This window comes from Lampetra planeri, chromosome 36 (assembly GCF_965212315.1).
Source record: "Lampetra planeri chromosome 36, kcLamPlan1.2.h2, whole genome shotgun sequence".
In the NCBI taxonomy this organism is placed as follows: Eukaryota; Metazoa; Chordata; class Hyperoartia; order Petromyzontiformes; family Petromyzontidae; genus Lampetra; species Lampetra planeri.
This window is the reverse complement of record NC_136142.1, coordinates 9602461-9627082: the sequence shown is the minus strand read 5'-3', so window position 1 is coordinate 9627082 and position 24622 is coordinate 9602461. Positions and strand designations below refer to the sequence as shown.

Sequence of the window (24622 nt, the reverse complement as noted above, 5' to 3'; positions counted from 1 at the left end):
GGGGGTGGCGAGACACGGGGGTGGCGAGACACGGGGTGGCGAGACACGGGGTGGCGAGACACGGGGTGGCGAGACACGGGGTGGCGAGACACGGGGTGGCGAGACACGGGGTGGCGAGACACGGGGTGGCGAGACACGGGGTAGAGAGACACGGGGTAGAGAGGCACTGGGTGGCGAGGCACGGGGTGGCGAGGCACGGGGTGGCGAGACACGGGGTAGCGAGACACGGGGTAGTGAGACACGGGGTAGCGAGACACAAGGTGGCGAGACACTGGGTGGCGAGACACTGGGTAGCGAGACACTGGGTAGAGAGACACTGGGTGGCGAGGCACGGGGTGGCGAGGCACGGGGGTGGCGAGACACGGGGTAGCGAGACACGGGGTAGCGAGACACGGGGTAGCGAGACACAAGGTGGTGAGACACAAGGTGGTGAGACACTGGGTGGTGAGACACTGGGTAGTGAGACACTGGGTAGTGAGACACTTGGTAGTGAGACACGGGGTAGTGAGACACGGGGTAGTGAGACACGGGGTAGTGAGACACTGGGTAGCGAGACACTGCTAGTGAGACACTGCTAGTGAGACACTGGGTAGTGAGACACTGGGTGGTGAGACACTGGGTGGTGAGACACTGGGTAGAGAGACACTGGGTAGAGAGACACTGGGTAGAGAGACACTGGGTGGTGAGACACTGGGTGGTGAGACACTGGGTGGTGAGACACTGGGTGGTGAGACACTGGGTGGTGAGACACTGGGTGGTGAGACACTGGGTAGAGAGACACTGGGTAGAGAGACACTGGGTAGAGAGACACTGGGTAGAGAGACACTGGGTAGAGAGACACTGGGTAGAGAGACACTGCTAGTGAGACACTGAGTAGAGAGACACTGGGTAGTGAGACACTGGTGGTGAGACACTGGGTAGAGAGACACTGGGTGGTGAGACACTGGGTGGTGAGACACTGGGTGGTGAGACACTGGGTGGTGAGACACTGGGTGGTGAGACACTGGGTGGTGAGACACTGGGTAGAGAGACACTGGGTAGAGAGACACTGGGTGGTGAGACACTGGGTGGTGAGACACTGGGTAGTGAGACACTGGGTAGTGAGACACTGGTGGTGAGACACTGGTGGTGAGACACTGGGTAGCGAGACACTGGGTAGTGAGACACTGGGTAGTGAGACACTGTTCGTGAGACACTGGGTGGTGAGACACTGGGTGGTGAGACACTGGGTGGTGAGACACTGGTACAGAGACACTGGGTAGGTAAGACACTTGGTCGTACATAGCCGTCCACCCACACGGCATTCTCGTGTACAGGGAAATGGAGTTCAGGCCCAAACGGCGTACAGCCGCTTCAATACGGGCCAAGAAAATGTTTAAACTATTTGTTTGTGTTCCTCCCTTGCGATGGGACTTTGTCGGATGAACGTTGAGATTGATACCGGGCACGGAGTGACCAATAAAGGTCTGAAGTAAGGTCGGGCACCGACAAGGGGGTTGACGGGCTCTGCAGTAGCGGCACACGGTAACGAGCGCGAACGCAAGGCCGAACGAAGGCGCAGTGACGGAGACCACCGTCGAGATAACCGCACGGGTATCGAGGTAACGAAACGGTAACATCAGGAAGGATGGTGGTGGGTGGGAGGTAGGTAACGAGGTAATGGAGGAGAGTAGATAACGCGAGTGTGTGAGGGAGCGGCGAGACGTGAGGCACCACGGGGGTAGCGAGGGGGGGTAATGAAGGGCGAGCGGGCCGGGGTCGGAGACACCTCGCCCGCTCAACTCACCCCGCGCTGCCGTGGCCGCGCGCCTGCCACGTTCCCCTGTCTCCGCGTCCCTCCGTCCTTCTTCCTCCTCCTCCTCTGGCGTCGTCGTTCTCGTCGTCGTCGTCTCCTCCGCCGCCTCCGCCTCCTCGCCGCCTTCCCCTCAGCGCGAACGTGAACCGCGGAAAAAGGCAACGCGCGGGGGGCCCCTCCTTCCACTACTTCCCCTCCCCCCCCTTTCGCAATTCCTAGACCGCTTGCGCGCCGGCCCTCGCGTTCATTGGTCGGCGCGCGCCACGTGACGCTGATGTTAGTGACGTTGCATTGGTCGGACGCGACCGACCCGGTCCGCCGTGGCCAATCGCAGGGGCTCTTCGCGCCTAAGCGCTGTACGGAATCCAACGCGACAATTAATCAGAGGCTCCGCCCAACGGGTGGGCAGTTCGAATATGAGAAATGCCCCCAGGGCAAATGGGTGCGTGACGTGGCTCATTTGATTGCATTGCGGTTCCGAGGGTCGTGACGCCTCTAGGGTGATTACTGTTTATAAAGCTGAGCCCCCCCCCCCGCCGCCGCCCTGTGTTTGTGTGGGGCCGAGCCCGTGCGGAGCAACCCCGTAGCGACACGGGGGTGGGGTGGGGTGGGGAGGGGCCCCGTTGTTGCCACGGAGACGGGTGCGGTTTCAGGGCGAATCACGCAGGCCTGGATCGATTAATCGCTTTAATAAATATAATCGAGTTACATGACGAAGTCAAACTGATTATAATCGTGAAAGAAATCGATGATCTTTTTTAAATATTCTTGAGCCCAACGCGAGGCCTCTCTCCTCGATTCCCCCCACAGTCCCCTCCCCTCGGGCCCCCTGACCTCAACAGATTCTGTCGATTTAAGTTTTACGACAGATGAGCAATGCCTCTGTTGTAGCATTGTCTGCCCTCTCCTCGTGAAAGAGAATCCTTTGACATAAACACATCAGAGAGTATAAAGGAAAAGTCTCGGAATGCCCCATTGTTCACATCACCCCACCTCCATACCGTGTCAACCCACACGATTTACCCCGTAGTCTTGTACAGCGAAATTGAGTTTTCAGGTCCATACAGGGGTACAGCCGTTTCATTACGGAAACAACATTTATTTTGTCTATTTGTGTTTCTCTCTTGTGATGGGACTTTGTAGGATAAGCGTTGAGATGTATAAGAGGCACGGGTGACCAATAAGGTCTGAATTGGTCTATAATAAGGTAAGGGGTTGACACCGATAAGGGGTATGGTAGTGAACCACTGGTACATAGACACTGGTAGTTAGTGGGTAGTGAGACACTGGTAGTGAAACACTGGTACAGAGACACTGCTAGTGAGACATTGATACACTGGGTAGTGCATACCTGTCAACTCATACGGTTTACCCCGTATTCTTGTATAGAGACACTAGCAGAAGTACCCGGCGTTGCCCGGGTGAAAAATATATTTGTTAATAACCTTACATATATACACAGATGGGCTGCTACCCCTGCCCCCCCCCCCAGCCACGATCTCCTCGGCCGCTGTGCAGTAATATGTACGGCCTATAGTGTGGTGGGGTGTCGAGGCCTAGTACCGTGCAGAACCTCCGGCCTCGCCTAAATTGCCCACCCGGCTGAGGCTGGGTACTGGGGCCGTTCCCCCCCCCCCCCCGCGCTACAATAATACTGTCTAATCGCTATAATTTTATTATCTACCGACCCTATAATAGTAATTGCACACATTGGGGTGGGGGGGGGGGGGAGTGAAGAGGACGTGAAACTTTGATGAATTTACCTCAGAGTCGCGTGTTAATGCGTGCGTATATTTTTAACGGGAATTAAAAATGGCGTCCACCCCGCAGCGAATGCGTCGCTACCCGTTGCCAGGGGCAACCGCCGTGGAAAACCAAACGGACCAATCGTGTCTCGCAAATCCCTCACATTTCGTCCAATGAAACTGCGTATGGTCCGGCGACACACAGACAGACAGACACACACACAGACAGACAGACAGATTTGCGATTTTATACATATAGATGTAATTGTCAGGTCCATACGGCATACAGCCCGTTTCAATATGGGCAAGAAAATATATGTTCTCTGTGTCTCTCCCTTGCGATAGGACTTTGTAGGACGAGCGTTGAGATTTATAAGGGCACGGGGTGACCAATAAAGTCTTAATTGGTCTGCCACAAGGTAGGCACTGATAAGGGGTTGACAAATATGCACTTCTTTCTCTTCATACACCAACCCGAAAAATGCTCGTGAAAGTCATCCTCCATACTTCTCGTTTAGTCCCATATCTGAACTCGATTTATCGCATAAACTATCATCAATTAAGACATCGTCGTCATCATCATCCCCGGGAGAAGACGAGTCACCTGGATTTGCATGTGTGGCTGTGGCAGATCTTACTTATAAACCCCTCACACTTTTTCAACCTCTCACTTATCAAAGGTACATTTCCGATCGAGTGGAAAACCGCTCTTATTCACCCGGTATATAAAAATGGCTTCAAAGAAGACCCTAATAATAATAGACCAATCTCTATTCTTTCACCAGTTGCTAAAATATTCAAAAAAATACTTAAATCGCAAATAAACTGCTACAACAAAAGTAACAATCTCCTTCACAGACCACTGTCTGGTTTTTGAGAGAATCACTGCACTACCACAGCAATGGTGGATGTTATTACACGTTATCTTCAGTAACCTGGATAAAGGCCACTACTGCTTTGCTCAACTTGTCAAAAGCCTTTGACACTGTTGGCCATGATATTCTACCCACAATCATTTTAGACAGTGCAGTAAAATGGTTGAAGGGCTACCTCTCAGACCGTTGTTAATGGGTACATCGTGATACTATCTCATCCATAAAATAGCCAAGGGTGTTCCATAATTGGTTCTTTCGGTATTTTATACCTACGTGACTTTACTGAAAGAACCAAAGAGTATGGATCCCTGCAGTCACGAAAACTTCAAATCTAGATTGGTGTTCCGTAAGATTCCGTGCTGTGTCCCATTCTGTTCTGTTCTCATTATATTTAGACAATTAAATAGCTTTGCTGATGACACTGTCATGCTAGTGTAGTGTCAATAATTCGGAGACGAGGGTTTGTAGAGGCACCTTCTTTATTGCACACACACTATCTCGCCTGCACACACTCCACAGTCGCTAGCCTATACACAACGCTAGCCTCTAAAACCGACGGCGCTGACTGAGACAGCCAACAACTATCTAGCAGCGCAATATCGAGCGAAGATGGCAGCGACGATGGCGACGAGACGATAGCAACGACGAGACGATCCAATCCCAAACCGGCAGCCTTAAGCTCCCGCTCTCGGCCCCTTTTATGCTACCAGCCTCCCTACTCGAACCCACTAGCAGGTTCCAGGGGCTTCCAGATGGGGCCCTCCATGACCCTTGCCCCAGTTCCTCCGCCCTGCCAACACAGCCGTGTATATGCTCGCTGGCGTGTGTACTGTTTGTTCACCACAGTTGCCGCGGCTGGTCACCAGCCGGCGCTATTACACTACACTAGTATCTAGTAAATATTCTAAATAAGTCAAAGAGAATCTCCAACACGGTTTTGGTCTAACTCAACATCAATTTGCATGGCTAAATTACTCCTAAATCTTAGAAAAATTAAGTTCATGGTGTTTTCCTCAAACAAAAATCCAGTTTCATTCTCTTCACCTATTACTGATATCAGAAACAACATACTTGAACAAACGGAGTGCTTAAAATACTTGGGTTTGCTAATCGGTTCAAAACGTACATTCCAATCCCATATTGATCATATCTCGATAAAAATCAAATCCAAATTTGAATTTTTATATACAAACACATTTTTTTTCCATTCGACTACGCCTGAAAATTAATTAAGCTATCATTCTACCACTGTTTAGCTACGGTGATGCTTCTTACAGATCAGCTACTAATGAATCACTCAATAGACTAAACCCGCTTTAGTATTCTGCTCCTCGATTTGCACTGGATGTACAGTACCGAACCTACCATCGTGACCTCTACTTAAAATCCAATCTCACATCATTTGATGCAAGAAGACATCTACTTTGGGCCCTATTCATCCATAACATCCTTATTGGCAAATCTGCGCTATACTTAGCTAATTCATGAACTCCATTGTCAAATACAAGAAACCTAAGACTCCATCTAATTGCCTTTTAACCATTCCAAGAATTGGAATTGGTGACAAAGGCTTTGCCTTTGCAGCACCGAGGTTTTGAAACAACCTTGTTTCCTCCCTCAACATCATAAATCTTCCTTCAAAAATTATTTTGCAGCAGAAGATTAGTGCTGGATACAGCCACATTTGCAAATGTGATTTGTAAATGTAATCCTTAATGTATCGCGAGTTCAATTTTCATGTACAATTTGTATGGAGGGACTCTGCAGTGTTGTCTTGGTGTGGTCTGGGAATGTTTTTGCTGTTGTTTTACTGCCTTTTCGAAGCTTGAGAACTGATGATGCAATTTGAACTTATATATATTTTTTATTTAAGGGGCGCAACGGTGGTATGATGTCATATTTCTCTCCTGGTGTACAGGAGGTCGGGGGCTCGATTCCGACACTGACGCCTGTACATTTGGAGTTTGCATGTTCTCCCCGTGGACGTGTGGTCACTTATAAAAATAAGTGAATACCTCAGTGGGCTTTGCTTGGTGGGATGGGGATGGTTTAGTTTTATTTGTATGTGGTTTGGTGGTTTGTTTACCTTTCTTGTACTTTGCACCACTCTCAGGTTTTTTTCCTGTTTGTTGTTGTGAAGTTCTTACCCTCCCCTACTGGACATCTGTGAAAAAGAGCTTTATAGCACATCGGATTCCTCCAGTATAAATAAATATTCTGAAAAAAAAGATATGTTATATACAAGTATTCTTTACACATCCCCTCAGCCATGCAACCTACTTGGGAGTGCATCATATCAGCAGCATAGATTCAGTACAGTACAAGGCAACACTCGATATTCAGTATATCATCAGCAGTCAGGCTAGCTTCAATCAACGCTGGTGGAACCGACAGATGTTACATATTAAAACTCCACACATTCGTCAATAACACCACTGTGGGTGGACTTAAAATGAAGACATAATAGGATACGCTCAGGATAATGCTCTTTCTTCATTTTATTTATTTTCCACGGAGAAGGGCATTGCCCGCAGTTGGAATGTTGGGAATTAATATCCTGGTTGGGAGGTTGACTCAGCCCATCACCATACCCCGCGGGGTCGATAAGATGGACACCAATTTGTGGTTTATCTTGTGGATAGACTTGCGCCCCTGCCGTCGGAACGTGGAGTTTCCACTACTGGCTCCGGACTGTATAGGGCTGAGCAGCGTCTCAATGCTAATTGAAGCAGAACTCACTTGGACTTTGTAAATAGGATGTAATAATACTAATGTCAACTTGTAACACGCCAGACAGAGAGGACGACTCAGGAGCGCGTGGAACTGCAGACGGTAGCAGCCACACGGTCAGCCGGTGCGAAGAACATTTCCCCAAGCTCTGCGATCCTCTATATATTCATGTTATGCACGGTATGTTGGATTTCTTATGGTAGCGTATGTAGCCGACCGTTCGCTACTCGGTGTTATCAGACATGTATTTCGCACAACCCAAAACGTGTAACCGATGAGCACCCTGTGACGCACGGTGGCCGCCCAATCCAATCCCCGCCGAGGCTGAAAATCGATCATGGGACCTTTTTGCCAGTATCAAAGTATTAAAAGTAAGAATAGGTTTCAACCTTTTTGGCAATACAACAGATGTATTGCCAAAAACACCAAATAGACCATAACGAAGGCTGTTTCTGGTGTAGGCCAATCAGTTACAAAGACCATGTATATATTATCAAAGCGTGTTTGTTTGCACATAACTGTCAACCCATACGGTTTAGCCGTATTCTTGTACAGGGGAATTGAGCTTTCAGGTCCATACGGCGTACAGCCGTTTCAATACAAACATTTTGTGTCTATTTGTTTGTGTTTCTCATCCCTTGTGATGGGACTTTGCAGGATGAACGTTGAGATGTATAAGGGGCACGGGGTGACCAATAGGGTCTGAATTGGTCTGTGATAAGTTAGGGCACTCATAAGGGGTTGACAGGTATGGTATACACTATACACTACTATAGACTACACTATACACTACACTACTATCCACTACATTACTATATACTACACTATACACTACACTACTATACAGTACACTATACCATACCTGTCAACCCATGTTTAGCCGTATTCTTGTCCAGCAAAATTGAGTTTTCAGGTCCCAATAAGGGCAAACATATTCTTAGGTTTTTACGGTAAAGTCACGTAGGTAAAACATTAAAAGTAATAAAAGTAAAATAAAATATTTTACATTTATTCATTTTAATGTTTTACCTACGTGACTTCACCGAAAAAAACCTAAGAATATGAATCCTTGCAGTCACGAAAGCTTCAAATCTAGAACGGGCAAACATGTTTTGTCTATTTGTTTGTGTTTATCCCTTATGATGGGACTTTGAGATTTATAAGAGGACGGGGTGATCAATGAGGCCTGAATTGGTCTGTAATAAGTCAGGGCACTGATTGACAGCTTCGTTTGCATGTTCAACACAATAACTGCGGTGTGGTTAATGCAGTGCTTTGATTCCTTGCAAAAGGATGTCCAGTTGGTGTTTGAACATCTTAGGGGCCGTCCATAAATGACGTCACGCGATTTTGGACGAATTTTGACCCCCCCCCTTCGTCACACGGCGTCACAAAACGTTAGACCCCCCCTCAAATATGACGTCACAAAGCTCTGCCCCCCCCACCAAAATAAAACATGCTTCAAATCGCTTTAAACTATTGTCATTGTAGTGCGTATTTAATGTGACGCTGCACTCTGATGTTGTAGGAGAAAACATTTATTAAAAAGTCTATTTAATTAAGTAGAACGTGTTGTCTATATTTATTGAAAGTTGCGCATTTTGATGTGACGTCACGTTTCTCAAACCCCCCCCCTCGTCACACATCGTCACAAATGTCTGACCCCCCCCCCCCCCCAGGTGCGTGACGTCATTTATGGACGGCCCCTTACTCACGGAGTAAACCCATCCACAGCTTCGCCGGATACCCAGAGACAAATGGGGTTGGTGCAATTGACCTGGCCACAGGAGGCGTGGAGAATCGATTACCCGGAATCGAGATTTTATTAAAAAAATTAACGGATCGATGCCCGCTACCATTCGCCCGCGAGCACTTCGGGAATCTGCAGAATCGATTGCGTGACACGCGAATCGATTCCCGTTTCCATTGTGCCCCCGTTCCACGCGCCGGTTTGCAGCGTCTCCGGGTCCGCGTTCATTACCGAATATTAAAAAATCTAAATATTTAAAAACGGTGCCTTTTCCGCCGAGGCTAACAACTGTACTTTGTTTTTTACACAAAAAAACATTTCGTTATTATTTTTGGTTTTGATGTTGATCGTTTTAAGTTGAAGAGACTTGAAGGCGAGCGCTAGGCCCGAAGTAGGCGCGCGGGGGTAACCCCTTCTCGGATAGAATCCCTGCCCGGCCGCGAGGTGCCTAGGTCGGCAGAGCTGCGCGAACCGAGTCGGTGATCATGAGCGGCGGAGTATACGGCGGAGGTGAGTATTCTAGACGGGGGTTTTCCCTCCCATTAACACCGACTCGCAGTATTAAAGGTACATTCATTTATGTGTATAAGCTTTAGGCATTCAAACGGAATATCCTTAAATGTTGCCTTGAGCTCGGCTCTGAGTCTGGGCATTAATACCTAACTGTAAACATTCTAAGGGTGCCTTAAGACGACTCTTTTGAGCCACAGGCATCCGCACTGAGCCGTAAGGATGTAATAATGCCTTCGTCTGGCTCTGAGTATCATACTTTAATACAGTACTTTATACAGCCTAGAGTGCGTGCCCAAGTCTGGCTTTGGTTAGCCACAGGCATTAACACTGAACTCTAAATATCGTTAGGGTGCCTTAGTTTAGGTATTTGAGGCTCGGGGCATACATGCTGCATCGCAAGTATCCTACAGTTTGCTTAGTACGGCTCCCTTGCTCCGAGAATGAATGAACGAGTGAACGAACGTAGGTATAAAATAGATCACGACGTTTCGGGCGCAACACAAGCGCCCGTAACCAGGTGGGAAAGCGTGGTCTGCTGCTGAGGCTTTCCCACATGATGAAGGACCCTTGTGTTGCGCCCGAAACGTCGTGATTTATTTTATTTTCTACCTACGTGACTTTACCGAAAGAACCAAAGATTCCTGCAGTCACGAAAGCTTCAAATCAAGATTGAATTAACTCTTGTCGTTTTTTCTGTTTTGCGTCGTGAACACAGATGAGGTGGGGGCGCTGGTGTTCGACCTGGGATCGTACTCGGTGCGCACAGGGTTTGCGGGCGAGGACTGCCCGAAGGTAGGCGCGCGTGGGGGCCCCGTGCGACGAACACCGCTCGCGCAGAGCGGCGGGCAAGGCGAGCGAGGAAGGAACGTGGCGCTTATTCGTGGATTCTGGATTGATTTCCAACGGGCGTTTGTGCTCGGAAGTAACGATGACCTGGATCATGAACATGGACATTAACGAAGCTACAGTGGCTAGAAGATGTTAACTACCTTGCCTGGTATACAGGCGGGCATGGGTTCGATCCCGATTGACGCCTGATGCTGTATATTTCGAGTTTGTGTGTCTCTCTCATCATCATTACGGTGACTAGGAGATGTTAACTACCTCGCCTGGTATACAGGCGTGCATGGGTTCGATCCCGATTGATGCCTGCTGCTGTTTATTTGGAGTTTGCGTGTCTCTCTCTCTCATGATCACGGTGGCTAGGAGATGTTAACTACCTCGCCTGGTGTACAGGAGGTCGTGGGTTTCATCCCGACCCTGACACCTGCTGCTGTATATTTGGAGTTTGCGTGTCTCTCTCTCCCCATGGTCGCATGGATTTTTCTCCAGGTCCTGCGGTTTACCTTCCACATTTAGAATCAACAGCACGCGTTTAGAATATTTGGCTGCTATAAATTTCCACACAATAGGCCAATTCTTTGAGCTATCATTTGTGGCCAGGTCGCTTCTGAAAAAGAGCTATACAGCTTCGTGGGCCTGAGCTGGTAAAATAAAAATTGTAAAAGAAAAATAATGCAAAGTGTTATGCAAAGAATGGAAAGTATGCCTCCACCAACCATCTTCATCATCCCTCAGCAGTCCCACAATGCAGCAATCCATCTGATACCAGCACACGTGCTGATTTAATCGGCCAGTCTCTATAGTGGATGTATCTTTTATGTGCGATCCGTTGTTATTCTCACCCATTGGCCGTCATCCCTACTAGCGACATGTCCTGCCCACACCCATGTATTTTGGGACGGGAATTGCACGCAACTCACACTAATGTTGAAAGTAATGTCCCTTCGTCACGTGCGCACACATGATATACAGTTCGTTCTCCTATAACACTGTAGTTGCGTTCCCGAAGAACACCGCGTTATGGAAGAATCGCGTTATAAATAACTAGCTTTACTACCCGGCTTCGCCCGAGACTTGGATTTTTGTCTTGGATTAATACACAGCCTACGCGGAGGGTTGGGGTGGGGGGGATGCGTTACGTCAGCAGGCACACTACGTAATGCTTCCGCATGCGGGTGACATCACAGATCTGACGTCACCGCTCATTTGCCGTGCAAAATATATCCATTATTGCGCCCCCCACCCCCCCAAAATACAAAAGTCTATTTTTATGCTTTTTGCATTGTGTACAGTCGGGGAAGCTACCCATTTCCACAGACACACATTCACAAATTTCCCTTTTATATATATATAGGGTAAGGCACAGTCCGCGATAACACGTGATATGCGTACACAGGCTGAACAAACACAGAGGCGCGTGGGTAGCATCTAGAAGCATCCAGCAGCATCCCGCCTTGTGCAACGCTACGCTGAGGCAGCCGTGCAGCCGCTTATTCCTACTCGTGCCACGTAGTTCTGTTCATTCTAGATTTGAAGTTTTCGTGACTGCCAGGATTCATAATCTGTCTCAGTAAATCTGTCTCAGTAAATTTAGCTGTGACAGTCCCACCTGATGACGGAGACTTGTGTTGCCTCCGAAACGTCGTGATTTATTATTTTATTTCTATTATTCTATTATTTATTATTATTTATTTTTTACCTACGTGACTTTACCGAAAAACCTAAGAGTATGTAGTTCTGTTCAATCAATCGCATTCGCATCCGCGTTTAAAAATAAGTGTTCCCTAATCCAATTCACGTTATGAAAACATGCGTTGTAGCAGAACAGATTATATATGTATATATTTATTTTAAGGCCACGGTGCGTTTGACGAATGTGTTGAGTTTTTGACTCTGAACACCGCTGCCGTGCGCGGGGCAGGCCGACTTCCCGACCGCCCTCGGGATGATGCTGGAGCGGGAGGACGGCACGACGCCCATGGACGTGGACGGGCTGGAGCGCGTTGGCATGGAGAGCGGCCACGTTGGCGCCCGCAGGTCCTACCACATCGGGGTGAACGCGCTGCACGTGGCGCGCGAGGGCATGGAGGTCACGTCACCGCTCAAGAACGGAATGAGTGAGTGGGCTGTGCGAGCGCTTGAATACGGAGACAAAAGATCCCCCCCACCTTTATAGCCTCAACAGACTGTAGGGGCGAGTGCTGTTAGCGAGCAGCACCTATGAAGGCCGGCACGGAACACGAGTGGGTGGGTGGCCAGCGCCACGCCCAGCCGCCTTTATCTCACCAGTGGCGATGTTTACACACCTCGCTTTGTCATCATTTGAGGCCGAGTCGACCTAGGGGAGGCCCAGAACTGGTCCAGATAATCATCACTGGTGTTGGCCATGAGCGGGTATTGAACGTGGGTCGCTGGGTTCGTAGCACAGCGTGCCAACCGCTACACTACCGCTCCCCACGTGAACGCTAGCACATGAACACACACATGCAGTGTCGCTCACAGACTCCTTTGAGTGTCACCGCCATCAAGATGAAGTTGTCATCATGGCCAAAGCTGTTGATGCCGCCACTCCTCGCCAGCGTTTTCTCCCTCTTTATCGTGTGATTGTTGATGGCCGGAACAATTCACCAGGTTGAAGCCACGCCTTCCCAGTGTTTGCGAATTACATTGACCTGCTTGAGGCTCATCTGCCTTAAGTGATCAACAGATTACCCAGGGTCCCACTGCCCTGGAGTGGGTGCCATTTCCCGCACCTCCGATTAGCACGGTTGGCTACGTACAGGTGCGAAAGAAGTTAAACATACATACATACATAGCATTTTGCAGGTCAAAACTCTCTCCACTTGCTGCTCAATTCTGTTGACATCACCTACATTCTGGATTTCTTATGACCTCGCTAAATAAAAAAAAAACACGAACGCTCATCTGCTACACATTCACGAGCGCAGTTTTTTTGTCGACGCTTGCTAAACAAGGCCCATATACAGTACGTATACTGATGCATGTGTTATCCTTTTGTTCATCCACTGCTGGATGAGGGCCTCCCTCTGTAACCTCACAGTGGATCCCGGTCACGTAAAACAAATCCCCATGCGAGCGCTGTCGAGTTTTCAGAACCTGCTTAACTGTGGAGATGGGGCACATTTTTGCTGATTTGATCAGATACTTAACCCTGCCTTGTGCTCGTCTGTGCGTGTGGGTGACGCCATGTGCTCGCGTGTATGTGTGCGGGTCCACAGTCGAAGACTGGGATTGCTTCCAAGCCATTCTGGATCACACGTACAAACGAAACATCAAGTCGGAACCTGACCTACACCCAGTGCTCATGTCCGAAGCTCCGGTAAATAACCTTTTTTCACACCCCTTGCAACCCTCGGCCACTGTGGTGGACCCCACCTACATTCCACCATGGTGGATCCCACCTACATCCCCTCGGGATTTCTGTTCCTCGTACACGGTAGACAACCTTTGTCAATCCACCGATGTCGTGTGCCTAGCACGATGGCTGCAATCGTGAGGCAGCATTCCCACAGTTGTCATTTCTCAGTGGTCGTTTGCCGCGTGTGTGTGTGCACTTTGTGTGCGTGTGTGCGTGTGCATTCACGTTTAATGTTAAGTAGCAGCGTCGTTCACGCAAATTGCATCTCTCACAATCGCTGAGGAACGACGGACAGCCAGGTGGTGGAAGACAGCCAGGCGGTGAACTGGTGCTAGCGATTGTCCAAGCTCTGCAGTTTTCTATTTATTGAGCTGTTTTTAGCCATACATATGGGAGGAAACCACATGTATGGTTAGCACTCTCTCTCATACAGAAGAGGGATAGATGATACTGATCCACACTTTTCTGTATCGCCTTCTCCTGGCAAGCCAGGGTATGGCTCCTTCTCGGTGCCCACGAGGAAAGCAAGTTGTGCAACATTCGTGTGAGCCACCAACCCTCGCTTCCTCCTCAGTGCTGGATTACAGGCCGCGTGCATAGCCACCACCAGGCCTGCCCATAGTGGGGTGCGGGGCCCCCCCGACGCCTTCAGACTAAAGTATTACGTCTGACACTACCGTAACGTTGAAGCGCCGGGCCCCCCAAAGCGCGGGGCCTGGGGCAGTCGCCCCGATTCGCCGTACCCTAAGAACGGCTTTGGCCACCGCCGCCTGCATTCATGTGCATGTGTGTGCATCTGTACTTACATGTGTGTGTGTCGTGTGGCTCAGTGGAACGCGCGGGGAAAGCGGGAGAGGCTGACGGAGCTCATGTTTGAGCACTACAACATCCCCGCCTTCTTCCTGTGCAAGTCGGCGGTGCTCACCGCGTATCCTCGCACATGCCAACGCCCGATAGCGCTCACAGATTGCAGTATGCGCAGATCTGTGCACACACACAAAATATTGCCCATACAGCCATAAAGCTTGCAGGGGGAAAGTGCTGTTAGCATCTATTTGAGGGCTTTTCCGAATTGCGCTGTAGAAAATCTTCAGGCCAGCATTAGCGCATGAGGACGTGGTGTTGTGGCCAGCTTCACACCTGACTACGTTTTCCCTCCCCGTTGTTGGTGTTTACTGCACCGGGAACAGGATTATCCAGCATGATGGTGGAGGGGGGGGTGGGGGGATCTGACCCAAACAGAAACGTGGATCATGTGTAGTAAGTATTCAGGAGGCTTTGACGACGGGGTCGGAGGCACACTTATTTATTAACACCAACTTGTGTACAGTAACGGGTACACACAGCACTTAGAGGGGTATCGTCCCCTTCACTCGTCTAACAGGGAGACGCAACATCTAACCCCACTAACCTAAGCCCGAGTCCTCCACTACGGAGCTAGGGGAGGCTACCTATCCCAGCCCTGGTCAAGCTGGGATCCCGGCACCCTGAGTCTCCAGACCGGCTCTTATAAGAACTTCAGTCTGGGCTCTCGGGGCCACGCCACCGGCTTGCCCTGGTCGGCCCTGACAAGGACAGCGAGCCAGGGGAGCTCCGGGGCCTATTCTAGCTGGTCTTCGCTCTTCGCTGGTTTAAGCTGATACTCGACCTCGAGCCCTCCGGCTCACCACCTTTTATAGTACTCGACCCCCGGGAGGGGCCCGTGGGGGATGCAGGTGCGGACGTCGGTGTGAGCATCTCCTCTGTGTACGGCCCTAACCACGCCCCTTGTGTTTGTTAGCCATCCGTGCCCATACACAATTACACCTCTACACATGCAAAACGCACGTGAACCAGGCTGTAGAAACATGAAAATGTTAGCTCTGTAGGATGGGAGTGACGATTCAGAACGTGTTATTTTTAAAGGACTCGGTTTACTTGCAGACTCGATCGCGGTCACATGGGTCAAACTGAGCAGCTGCTGTACTGTGATTTGGGACTGTGATGCAGGACGGCGATTGCGCGTTCGTCACTTGTTTGCAGAGGTTCACGGTTCTCCTCCGGCTGGCTGCCCTGGTTATTAACCGTAACAGTTTGTCGACTAACCAGCTGGTTTGTCAGTCTCTGAGTAAGTCAGGTTGTCAGACGGTACCGTTGCTTGATCGTCGGGTCGGTCAGTTTGTTGAGTTGGTGGGGTTTGTCAGACACTCCCGTGACTTGACCGGTGGGTCGGGTCAGCTGATCACTGGACAAGGCTCCAACCTCCTTGACTCGCTCGTGGCCACAGCTTCGCCAACGGGCGCTCCACGGCGCTGGTGCTCGACAGCGGAGCGACGCACACCACGGCGATCCCCGTGCACGATGGCTACGTGCTGCAGCAGGGTCCGTGTCTACGCACGCACAAAGACAAAGCTCCCCCATGTAGCCTTCGACAGACCGTGCGAGCGCCGTTAGCATGCGCCTACGTAGGCCGGCACTGCACTTGGCGGGTGGGCAGCAACCACGCCCTGCCGCCTTTGTCTCCCTCGTGTTGATGTTTACGTGCCGCACCAGGTACTTCATTTAAGGCTGTGTTGACGTAGAGGGAGGTCCCTGGACCAGTTAAAATATTCGCCACCCACACAGTCACGCACTCGTACAAAAGACATACAAAGAACCCCCATATAGCCTAAACATACTGTTAGGGCAAGTGCAGTTAGTGAGCACCTACACTCGTACAACAAAAACACCCGCCATTCACCACGAAGTGGTGGTGACGTCACCACTGGATCTGTGCCAGGCCAGGTGCACTTTCAGGCCACGTGAAGTGTTGAAGGCTCGCCGACAGGAGGTCATGGGACAGACCCATGTGCCATGGGTTGACTGACTGAGATGACTCGCAGATGTAGCAGCTGTGCCCCCTACTGTGACAACTTGCTGTATTTTAGCCACCTGGCGCTCTGCTCATTGTTGTGGGCGTTGCTCCTCTGCCCTCCGTTGTTGTGGGAAGGCGACTGCCTCCAACTGCCCAGTAGCAGCGTCCTTCATGAGCCTCCTCATAAAAACTAATAATCACACGCACATACGTCATGGCGATCCCTGTACATGATAGATACATGTCGACACGCTGACCCTGCTGTGTTCACGGTGCCATGTGTGTGTGTGGCGCTGCTCTGCGTGGTCTCTGTCCCTGCTGTGCCCAGGCATTGTGAAGTCGCCCCTAGCTGGTGACTTCATCACCATGCAGTGCCGCGAGATGTTCCAGGAGATGAACATAGAAATTGTCCCTCCCTACATGATCGCCTCCAAGGTCTGTCTATGGGTTCATTGTTATGTCTATGGGTTCAATGTTAAGTCTATGGGTTCATTGTTATGTCTATGGGTTCATTGTTATGTCTATGGGTTCATTGTTATGTCTATGGGTTCAATGTTAAGTCTATGGGTTCAATGTTAAGTCTATGGGTTCGACGTTAAGTCTATGGGTTCGACGTTCGTCTATGGGTTCAATGTTAAGTCTGTGGGTGCTACCTGTAGCTAAGTTAATCTATGCATTCTATGTTAGTCTATTGGTCTATATTAGTCTTGGTTGTCTATGTAAGTCTATGGGTATACATTTTAACGCGTGGGTCACTGCGCAACACGCAGGTCTCTGCGTCCTAGCTCTACATGATTGTCATCTCGTTGCGCGGCTTTAAACGATCGCTAATTCATCGTTTTTAGCACTGAATTAAATGCTCCCGGGGGAAAAAAAATCACGCTTGTTGGAAAACGTCGCAGCATCCTTGCGTGCGCGCGTCCCTGATGTTTTTCCCTGCTTGGTGTTGTGTTGACCGCACGTGCGGCAGGACGCGGTGCGAGAGGGCTCCCAGCCCAGCTGGAAGAAGAAGGAGAAGCTGCCGCAAGTGACGCGCTCCTGGCACAACCACATGTGCAACGTGAGAGAGCGGCCGTGCAGTAACCTAATAAATCGTCGTCATCGTTGAAATTATCCAAACAGCGCGGCCGTTGTCGTGACACCGTTATCATCACCATTACCAACTTGAGCCATGATCGTTCCACGACTGAAAGAAACTACAAATTGTTCATGAACTATAAACTATTTTACCAGGTAACCCGCACTAAGCTGCATAGCTTTTTTTTTCAGAAGCGACCTGGCCACTAATGATAGCTCAACGAAGTGGCTTACTGTGTGGAAATTTATAGCAGCCAAATACTCTAAAGGCGTGATGTTGATTCTAAATGTGGAGGGAAAAACACTGGAGGACCCGGATACATTTTCACGCGACCACGGGGAGAGAAGCATGAAAACTCGAAATATACAGCAGCAGGCGTCAGGGTCGGGATCGAGCCCACGACCTCCTGTATACCAGGCGAGGTCGTTAACATCTCCTAGCCACCGTGGCGCCCAAAGCCCCCCCCCCCCCCCCATCTCTCGTGGCCACGCGATGCAATCACCCACCCAGCGGCTGCACCACGAGCTGATTTCATCGCTACGTCTCTCATGGGCACGTTTGTCATTCTTATAACTGTCCGCAACGTTGTGTTCAGTGTACCATGCGTGTATGCTGTGTGCCGTGTGCGCGCGATGCGTGTTGCCTGTCCTTTGTGTGTTTCTGTGTGCGGTGTTCGGCTGGATAGAGAGGGGGCTGAGTGGGTTTGCGACATGGTCGAGAGAAGACGAGTGATACGTGGTATGGAGCGGCGTGTGCGACGAAGGACTGGGAATCACAAGTTCGATTCCCGCCCATGGCCACCAACACTAGTAATGATTATCTGAACTGGTCCCAAATGAGTACCCGGTGCGGTGTGTAAACATCGCCACTAGGGAGACAAAGGCGGCTGGGCGTGGTGCTGGCCACCCACCCCCTCGTGTGCCGTGCCGGCCTTCATAGGTGCTACTCGCTAACAGCACTTACCCCAAAAAGTCTGTTGAAGCTATACGGGGATCTTTGTCTTGTGCTATGTGCGTGTGGCAGGAGGTGATCCAGGACTTCCAGGCGTCTGTGCTTCAGGTCTCCGACTCCTCCTACGATGACCAGTTCGTACCACATGTGCACGTACATAACGTACAGCTCACCCCCCCCCCCTTGCTCTCTCTCTCACTCCTTTCCCCCTGTCCCAGTTCTGCTGTTCCCTTTTCTCTCCTCCTGTCTTTCCGCCTGTACGAAACCCCTCACCGGCGTGTATCTGTACGTGCGTACGCGTCTGTGTGTGCTGTGTGCTGTGTGCAGGGTGGCCGCTCAGATGCCCACGGTTCACTACGAGTTCCCGAACGGATACAACTGCGACTTTGGGCCAGAGAGGTTCAAGATTCCCGAGGGGCTGTTCGACCCCTCGCACGTGCGGGTAAGGGTTCGCTCCCCACTCGCTCACGCACGTGCCGCTCTCGGCACACGAGTGAGTCTCACCACTTGCGCTCACCACACTCGCCCACTCTCATGACGTATCACGCTGCACGCACTGCCCTCGCCACTCTCACCACACATGGCGCACTCACCACACCGCACGTGCTGTGCGCACCGCACGCACCACACGCATCACTCCGCATCACACTCGCTATTTCGTCATACTCACCACTCGCACCACACGTGGAACCACACTCGCCACTTGCACTACTCGTACCACCCACATCACACCGTACCACACTTGGCACAATCGCCACACTCACCACACTCGCCACATGTACTGCACTCACCACTCGCACCACACAAACCACACCGCACTCACCACACTGCATTCACCACTCGCACCACGCACACACTACCGCACTCACCACTCGCACCACGCACACACCACACCACACTCACCACATTGCATTGACCACGTGCACCACACACATCACACCGCACTCACCACACACGCACCACACACACCACACCAGGCTCTCCACTCACGCCACGCACACCGCACGACTCTCACTATTTCGCCTGCTTGCGCTTCTCCCGCTGATCCCACTGACCACTCCGCTCCCAACCCTCGGTGGTTGTGATCGTGGCGTTTGCACCTGGCGACGCGTGTTGCCGTGTGCGGGAGGAGGGGGTGGTGTCGGTGACGATGACGACGATGTTGGTGGTTCTGTCTTTGGTGCGGCAGGGTCTCACCGGCAACACGATGCTGGGCGTGAGCCACGTGGTGACCACCAGCGTGGGCATGTGCGACATCGACATCCGGCCCGTGAGTGCCTGCAGGCCGCTGCGGTCCTTTGTCGTACACGGCGCACCATGCAACGCATCGCAAGCCTTGTCTCTCGGCGTGTCGCACAACCACTTAGCCGCCTCTTTATCCAGCCAAACAGAAGCTGGATGTGCCAACTCGCTGTGTTTTAGCCGCCTGGTACTCTGCTCGTTGTTGTGAGCCGTCGCTCTTCCACCCTCCGTCATTGTTGGGAGGGCGACTGCCTCCAGCTGCCCAGTAGCATCCTTCACGTGCCTCCTCCATAGAGGCCGATCTTGACACTGCTGGTACCAGTCATCGGCAAGTTCACTCGGCTCCACATCTTCCCTTATCACATCAGTCCTTCTCTTCTCCAGCCAGTGCCGTGCCTATTTAGCCCCCTTTATTTGACCAAACGGAAGCTTCTTCCGCATGCAGTGGCTGGTCAAGCGCTCTACGTGACCTAACCAATGCAGCCTCACCTGCCAGAGGAGCTCACAGATGGGGCTACTTGATCCAACACCTGAGGGAGGAGGTCAAATAATGCATAGGACTCACTGGCCTTGCCTGCGTCCCTCTACGGATGTTTATCTGCAGTGGGGGTGTCGGCCCCCACCCTTCCTTACCCCCTGGATGATCCACAATAGCTTGAGACTCAAGGCTACCCACACTCCCACATCCTTTCCATACCGCACTACGAACGTCACACCAGGCACATCACACCCTACGCATACCACACCACAGACGCCACACTTCACACGGGCGTGGTGGCGGTATTTGCGGCGAGCGCAGGGTCTCTACGGCAGCGTGATGCTCGCTGGGGGCAACACTCTCCTGCCGAGCTTCACCGACCGCATCAACCGCGAGCTCTCACAGAAAACTCCGCCGGTGAGTCGACATACTCCAGTGACGCAGCCACCGTTAACCATCGGCAGCATCGCTTACGTACAAGGAAGTGACCGCCACAGCAACTAGCAAGGGCCAGTAGCATCAGTAGTATCACGACCCCCCCAATGACCTGTGTGATGAATTGTGGGATTTTGATTATTTCTGGCTGCCCGTATGTACATTGCGTTTGTGGCTGTGTGTGAATGTGCATCTGCATGTGTGTGTCTGTAACTGTCTGTGTGTGTGGAGAGCTGTAGTGTAACAGTTAGCACGCTGCACTACTGAACTCGGCAACCCAAGTTTGATTCCCGCTCACCAATGCCGATTATCCGAACATGTCCTGGGCCTCACCTAGGTCGACTGAGCCTCAAATGAGTACCTGGTGCAGTGTGTAAACAGCGTCACTAGGGAGACAAAGGTGGCCAGGCGTGGTGCTGGCCACCCACCCCCTCGTGTGCCGTGCCGGCCTTCATAGATGCACGGTAGCAGCGCTTGCCCCAATCGTCTGTCAATGCAATACGGGGATCTTTGTCTCTGTGTGTGTCTGTAACTGTACCTGGACTTCCTGCCAGTGAGCTTTCGACACCGAGCATGGCACAAGCGCCGTGGTGAAGTCACCGCCACTTAGTGGTGAATGCTGGTTGTTGTCTATATCTATGTGTGTCTCTGTGTATGTCTGTGGATTTGGACCACAGAGCATGAGGCTGAAGTTGATCTCTAACACCAGCTCCGCCGAGCGAAGATTCAGCTCCTGGATTGGCGGCTCCATCCTCGCATCGCTGGTGTGTAACGCTCGCTCGCTCATCATTCAATCACTCGCTCGCTCACAGGCTCACAATCACACACACTCGCAAACACATTCAGTCCTGCTCACAAACATTCGCACTCGCACGTTCGCTCTCACACTTCATCACCACGGTGGCTACGAGATGTTAACTACCTTGCCTGGTATACAGGAGGTCGTGAGTTTGATCCCTACCCTGACTGACGCCTGCTGTATATTTGGAGTTTGCATGTCCTTTCCATGGTCACGTGGATTTTTGCTCGGTTCCTCTGGTTTTCCCTCCACATTTAGTCAGCATGCATTTAAAATATTTGGCTGATATACATTTCCACATAATAAGCCGCTTCGTTGAGATATCATTTGTGGCCAGGTCACTTCTGAAAAAGAGCTATATATCTCAGTGGGTCTTAAGTGGTAAAATAAAAACTGTTTAGTTTATAGTTTAGTTTACTGTATATGCTTGTTTGCTTGTTTTTTAGTGTATATATCTACATGTGCGTCTGTACGTGTATATGTGCGCATGCGCATGGGAGCGGTAGTGTAGTGCTCTGAACCCGGCTGCCAGAGTTCGATTCTCGCTCATGGCCAACACCAGTGACAATTATCTGAACCGGTTCTGGGCCTTCCCTAGGTCGACTCAGCCTCAAATGAGTACCTGGTGCGGTGTTTAAACATCGCCACTCGGGAGACAACATGGTGCTGGCAACCCACCCCCTTAGCGTGCCGTGCCGGCCTTCATAGGTGCTACGCGCTAACAGCACTTGCCCCAACAGTTTTAAGACTATACTTGGGGGGATCTTTGTTTTTGCATGTGCAGGGCACGTTCCAGCAGATGTGGATCTCCAAGCAGGAGTACGAGGAGGGCGGGAAGCAATGCGTCGACAGGAAGTGCCCCTGATGTGCATTTTCGACCCACGGGGGAACCCACCGACCTCCACTCAGCGACTCCTCCCACCCTCGGCGACCCCTCCCACGCGTGGCGGCTCCACCTGCTCCACCCAGTTGCTCCACCCTCTCCACCCTCTCCACCCTGTGACCGCACACTTTAATGGTGGCTCCACCCACCCCCACCATGTACTCTGTACAGTGACTCCTCTACTTACGAACACTCGACTTACGAACTGTCAGAGATACGAACAAAGCTGTCCGTATGTCCATTTGCCTGTTCGGACCGAGATTCGTAAGTTCAATCGCCGCACAATAGATGGCGGTGGTGGCATCTACGTTTGCAGAATATGAAGAACCAGTGGCATCTACAGGAGATTATATAACTTTTAAAGCCATTTCCTGTGTTTAGTGTACGTGCCGTACAACATTTTTGGAATCGACAGGCGTAAAGTTGTACTTACGAACAAATCCTCTTCCGAACAAACCTCTGGAACCTGACTCATTCATAAGTCGAGGAGTCCCTGTATGTGTGTTTAACTTCTTTCCCACCGTACGTAGCCCCACCATGCTAATTGAAGGTGCGAATCCACCCCCTCTCAGCGACTCCACTCTCTCTTAAGAAGTGGAGCCTTGTCCTAAACTTGACTCGGATGTCGCAGCGTGAGCGCTTTTACCCTGTAAGTTTTACTCCGTTTCGTTTTCATCCCTCGACATTTGACTCTTCACCCAAACTGGGCAGGTCGCGGCAAAAGGCTCCGTGGCCTTCACGGCCACGTGCCTCTTCTACATAGACGTTCAAATCGGTTAGAATCGAAACCTTTATTTGGATCGTAGGAATCCGATGAGCTTATGAAGTTATTTTTTTCACAGATGTCCCGTAGCTAAAATGGGGGTTTATCGCGGTGGCTAAGGTCAGCGCGGAGCCGGCCGTAACTGCGGGGATCACGGCCATTGAAGCTCTGCGGGCAATGTGGCCACCTTGGCAGCGTTTCTGTTTCTTCAGCTTTTGTATTATTATTTGTTTGCCGTCAATCTCACGGAGCGCGGCGTTGAAACGTCGGTCCAAGTTTCTCAAATCCCCCCCCACCCCCACTCCTACGCCTTCGTCCACCCAGCACTGTGCCACTTTTATCCAAGATGCCTGGCCAGCGTGTGAAAGAGTAGGCCAAATACCCTCTAGAGGTGGGGAAGGGGGCTCTTCAGAGCTCCCTCTGGTGGAGGCCGTGACGTGAGTGAGCGAGCAATTGCAGGGCCGCACCTTTACCTTCACCACCCCCCGCCCCGTCCCGCTCATCAATTGTAACCGTCGGGTGTTTCGTTTTGACTCTAGGTCGACGCTCAGCCCTCCTTCCCTTTAGCGTAGCTCTCCCCAAGTGCCTAGATCCGCGTGCCGCTGCGCGCAACCCAAAGGGCTTCGACGTTTTTTGTTGTTGTTTACGCAGCTGTGGGCGGTGTCCCCTGTAACGGGCGCGTGCGTCTCCTCTCCTCTCGCCCTGCTTTAATCCGCTTGGGAAAAAAACTTTCGTGAAGAATCCTGGGAAGTGGAACGGTGACGTAGCTTGGCCGACTTGGACCCTGGTGCAAGACGTCAACTGGGGCCCCTCCTGTCCAACTTTTGAACCCCCATATTTGTAGGCAAATGCCTCGGCCCCTCCAGCCTGTGAGCCCTGGCGCAGTTGCACCGCCTGCACACTCAATAGCCACAACGCTTGCTCGGTCCTTTCCTTCTCTCTGTCTCTGTGCCTTCCTCTGTCTCTGGTAAGTCTTCATGTCTCGCTATGGAATTGGCGTATCGTCGTTGGCATCAGCCCTGGGGGCAATGAGTATAATGCCCCCCCCCGGCCTGTCCCAGTTTCATAGCTCAGCACCTGGGCCCCTCCACCCGCACAATTGATAGCTTCACCACTCGTGTAGAATCTGCCGTGTGGCTACACGGCAGCTCCCCACACACGGGCACACCCATGCAGTTACAGACACCCATACGGATAATGACACCCATAGATACACAGCCATAAACACAACCGTGGTTTCTCCACTGGTATAGCATTGTGCTAAGGAGTAGTCAGTTCAGGATGCTGTGATTGGTAGGAGGGTTGCAGGTAAATTGGACGTCCGCCTCCTGATTTCAAAGTGAGGGGGCAGGGCTGGTGTAATGTTAACCGGACCGAAGTTGCACGTGAAACATCCTGGCCGTCTTTATTTTGTTGTTGGTTTTTGTAAGAATATAGTTCTAAGGTGAAAAATAAATACCACCCGGTTTGCAAAGTTTTGTAATGTTCGAAATAAAACCCATCCTTAGAAATTGTGTGTTTTCAAAACTA

General features: G+C 51.1%; 2 protein-coding genes across 3 annotated transcripts in view; one reads left to right on the top strand and one right to left on the bottom strand.

Moving 5' to 3' along the window:
- The window catches only part of LOC144730782 (guanine nucleotide-binding protein G(I)/G(S)/G(T) subunit beta-1-like), a 44383-nt gene extending 42399 nt beyond the window's left edge, over positions 1-1984 (bottom strand). The window contains exon 1 of one of the 2 annotated variants that reach the window (XM_078611526.1): positions 1787-1984. The gene's annotated coding sequence lies outside the window, so the exon portion shown is untranslated. The remainder of the gene's footprint in view (positions 1-1786) is intronic. The other variant, XM_078611529.1, reaches the window with a different exon arrangement.
- Positions 1985-9048: 7064 nt separating this feature from the next.
- Positions 9049-24603, top strand: LOC144730788 (actin-like protein 6A). Its single transcript, XM_078611536.1, has 14 exons — positions 9049-9405; positions 10124-10200; positions 12173-12368; positions 13491-13591; positions 14461-14558; positions 15897-15991; positions 16792-16898; positions 17434-17523; positions 18565-18626; positions 18820-18934; positions 19682-19762; positions 20534-20629; positions 21325-21411; positions 22231-24603. Exons 1-14 carry the CDS (start codon positions 9381-9383, stop codon positions 22309-22311), a joined length of 1311 nt encoding a protein of 436 aa, XP_078467662.1. The 5' UTR covers positions 9049-9380; the 3' UTR covers positions 22312-24603.
- The last annotated feature ends 19 nt before the right edge of the window (positions 24604-24622 follow it).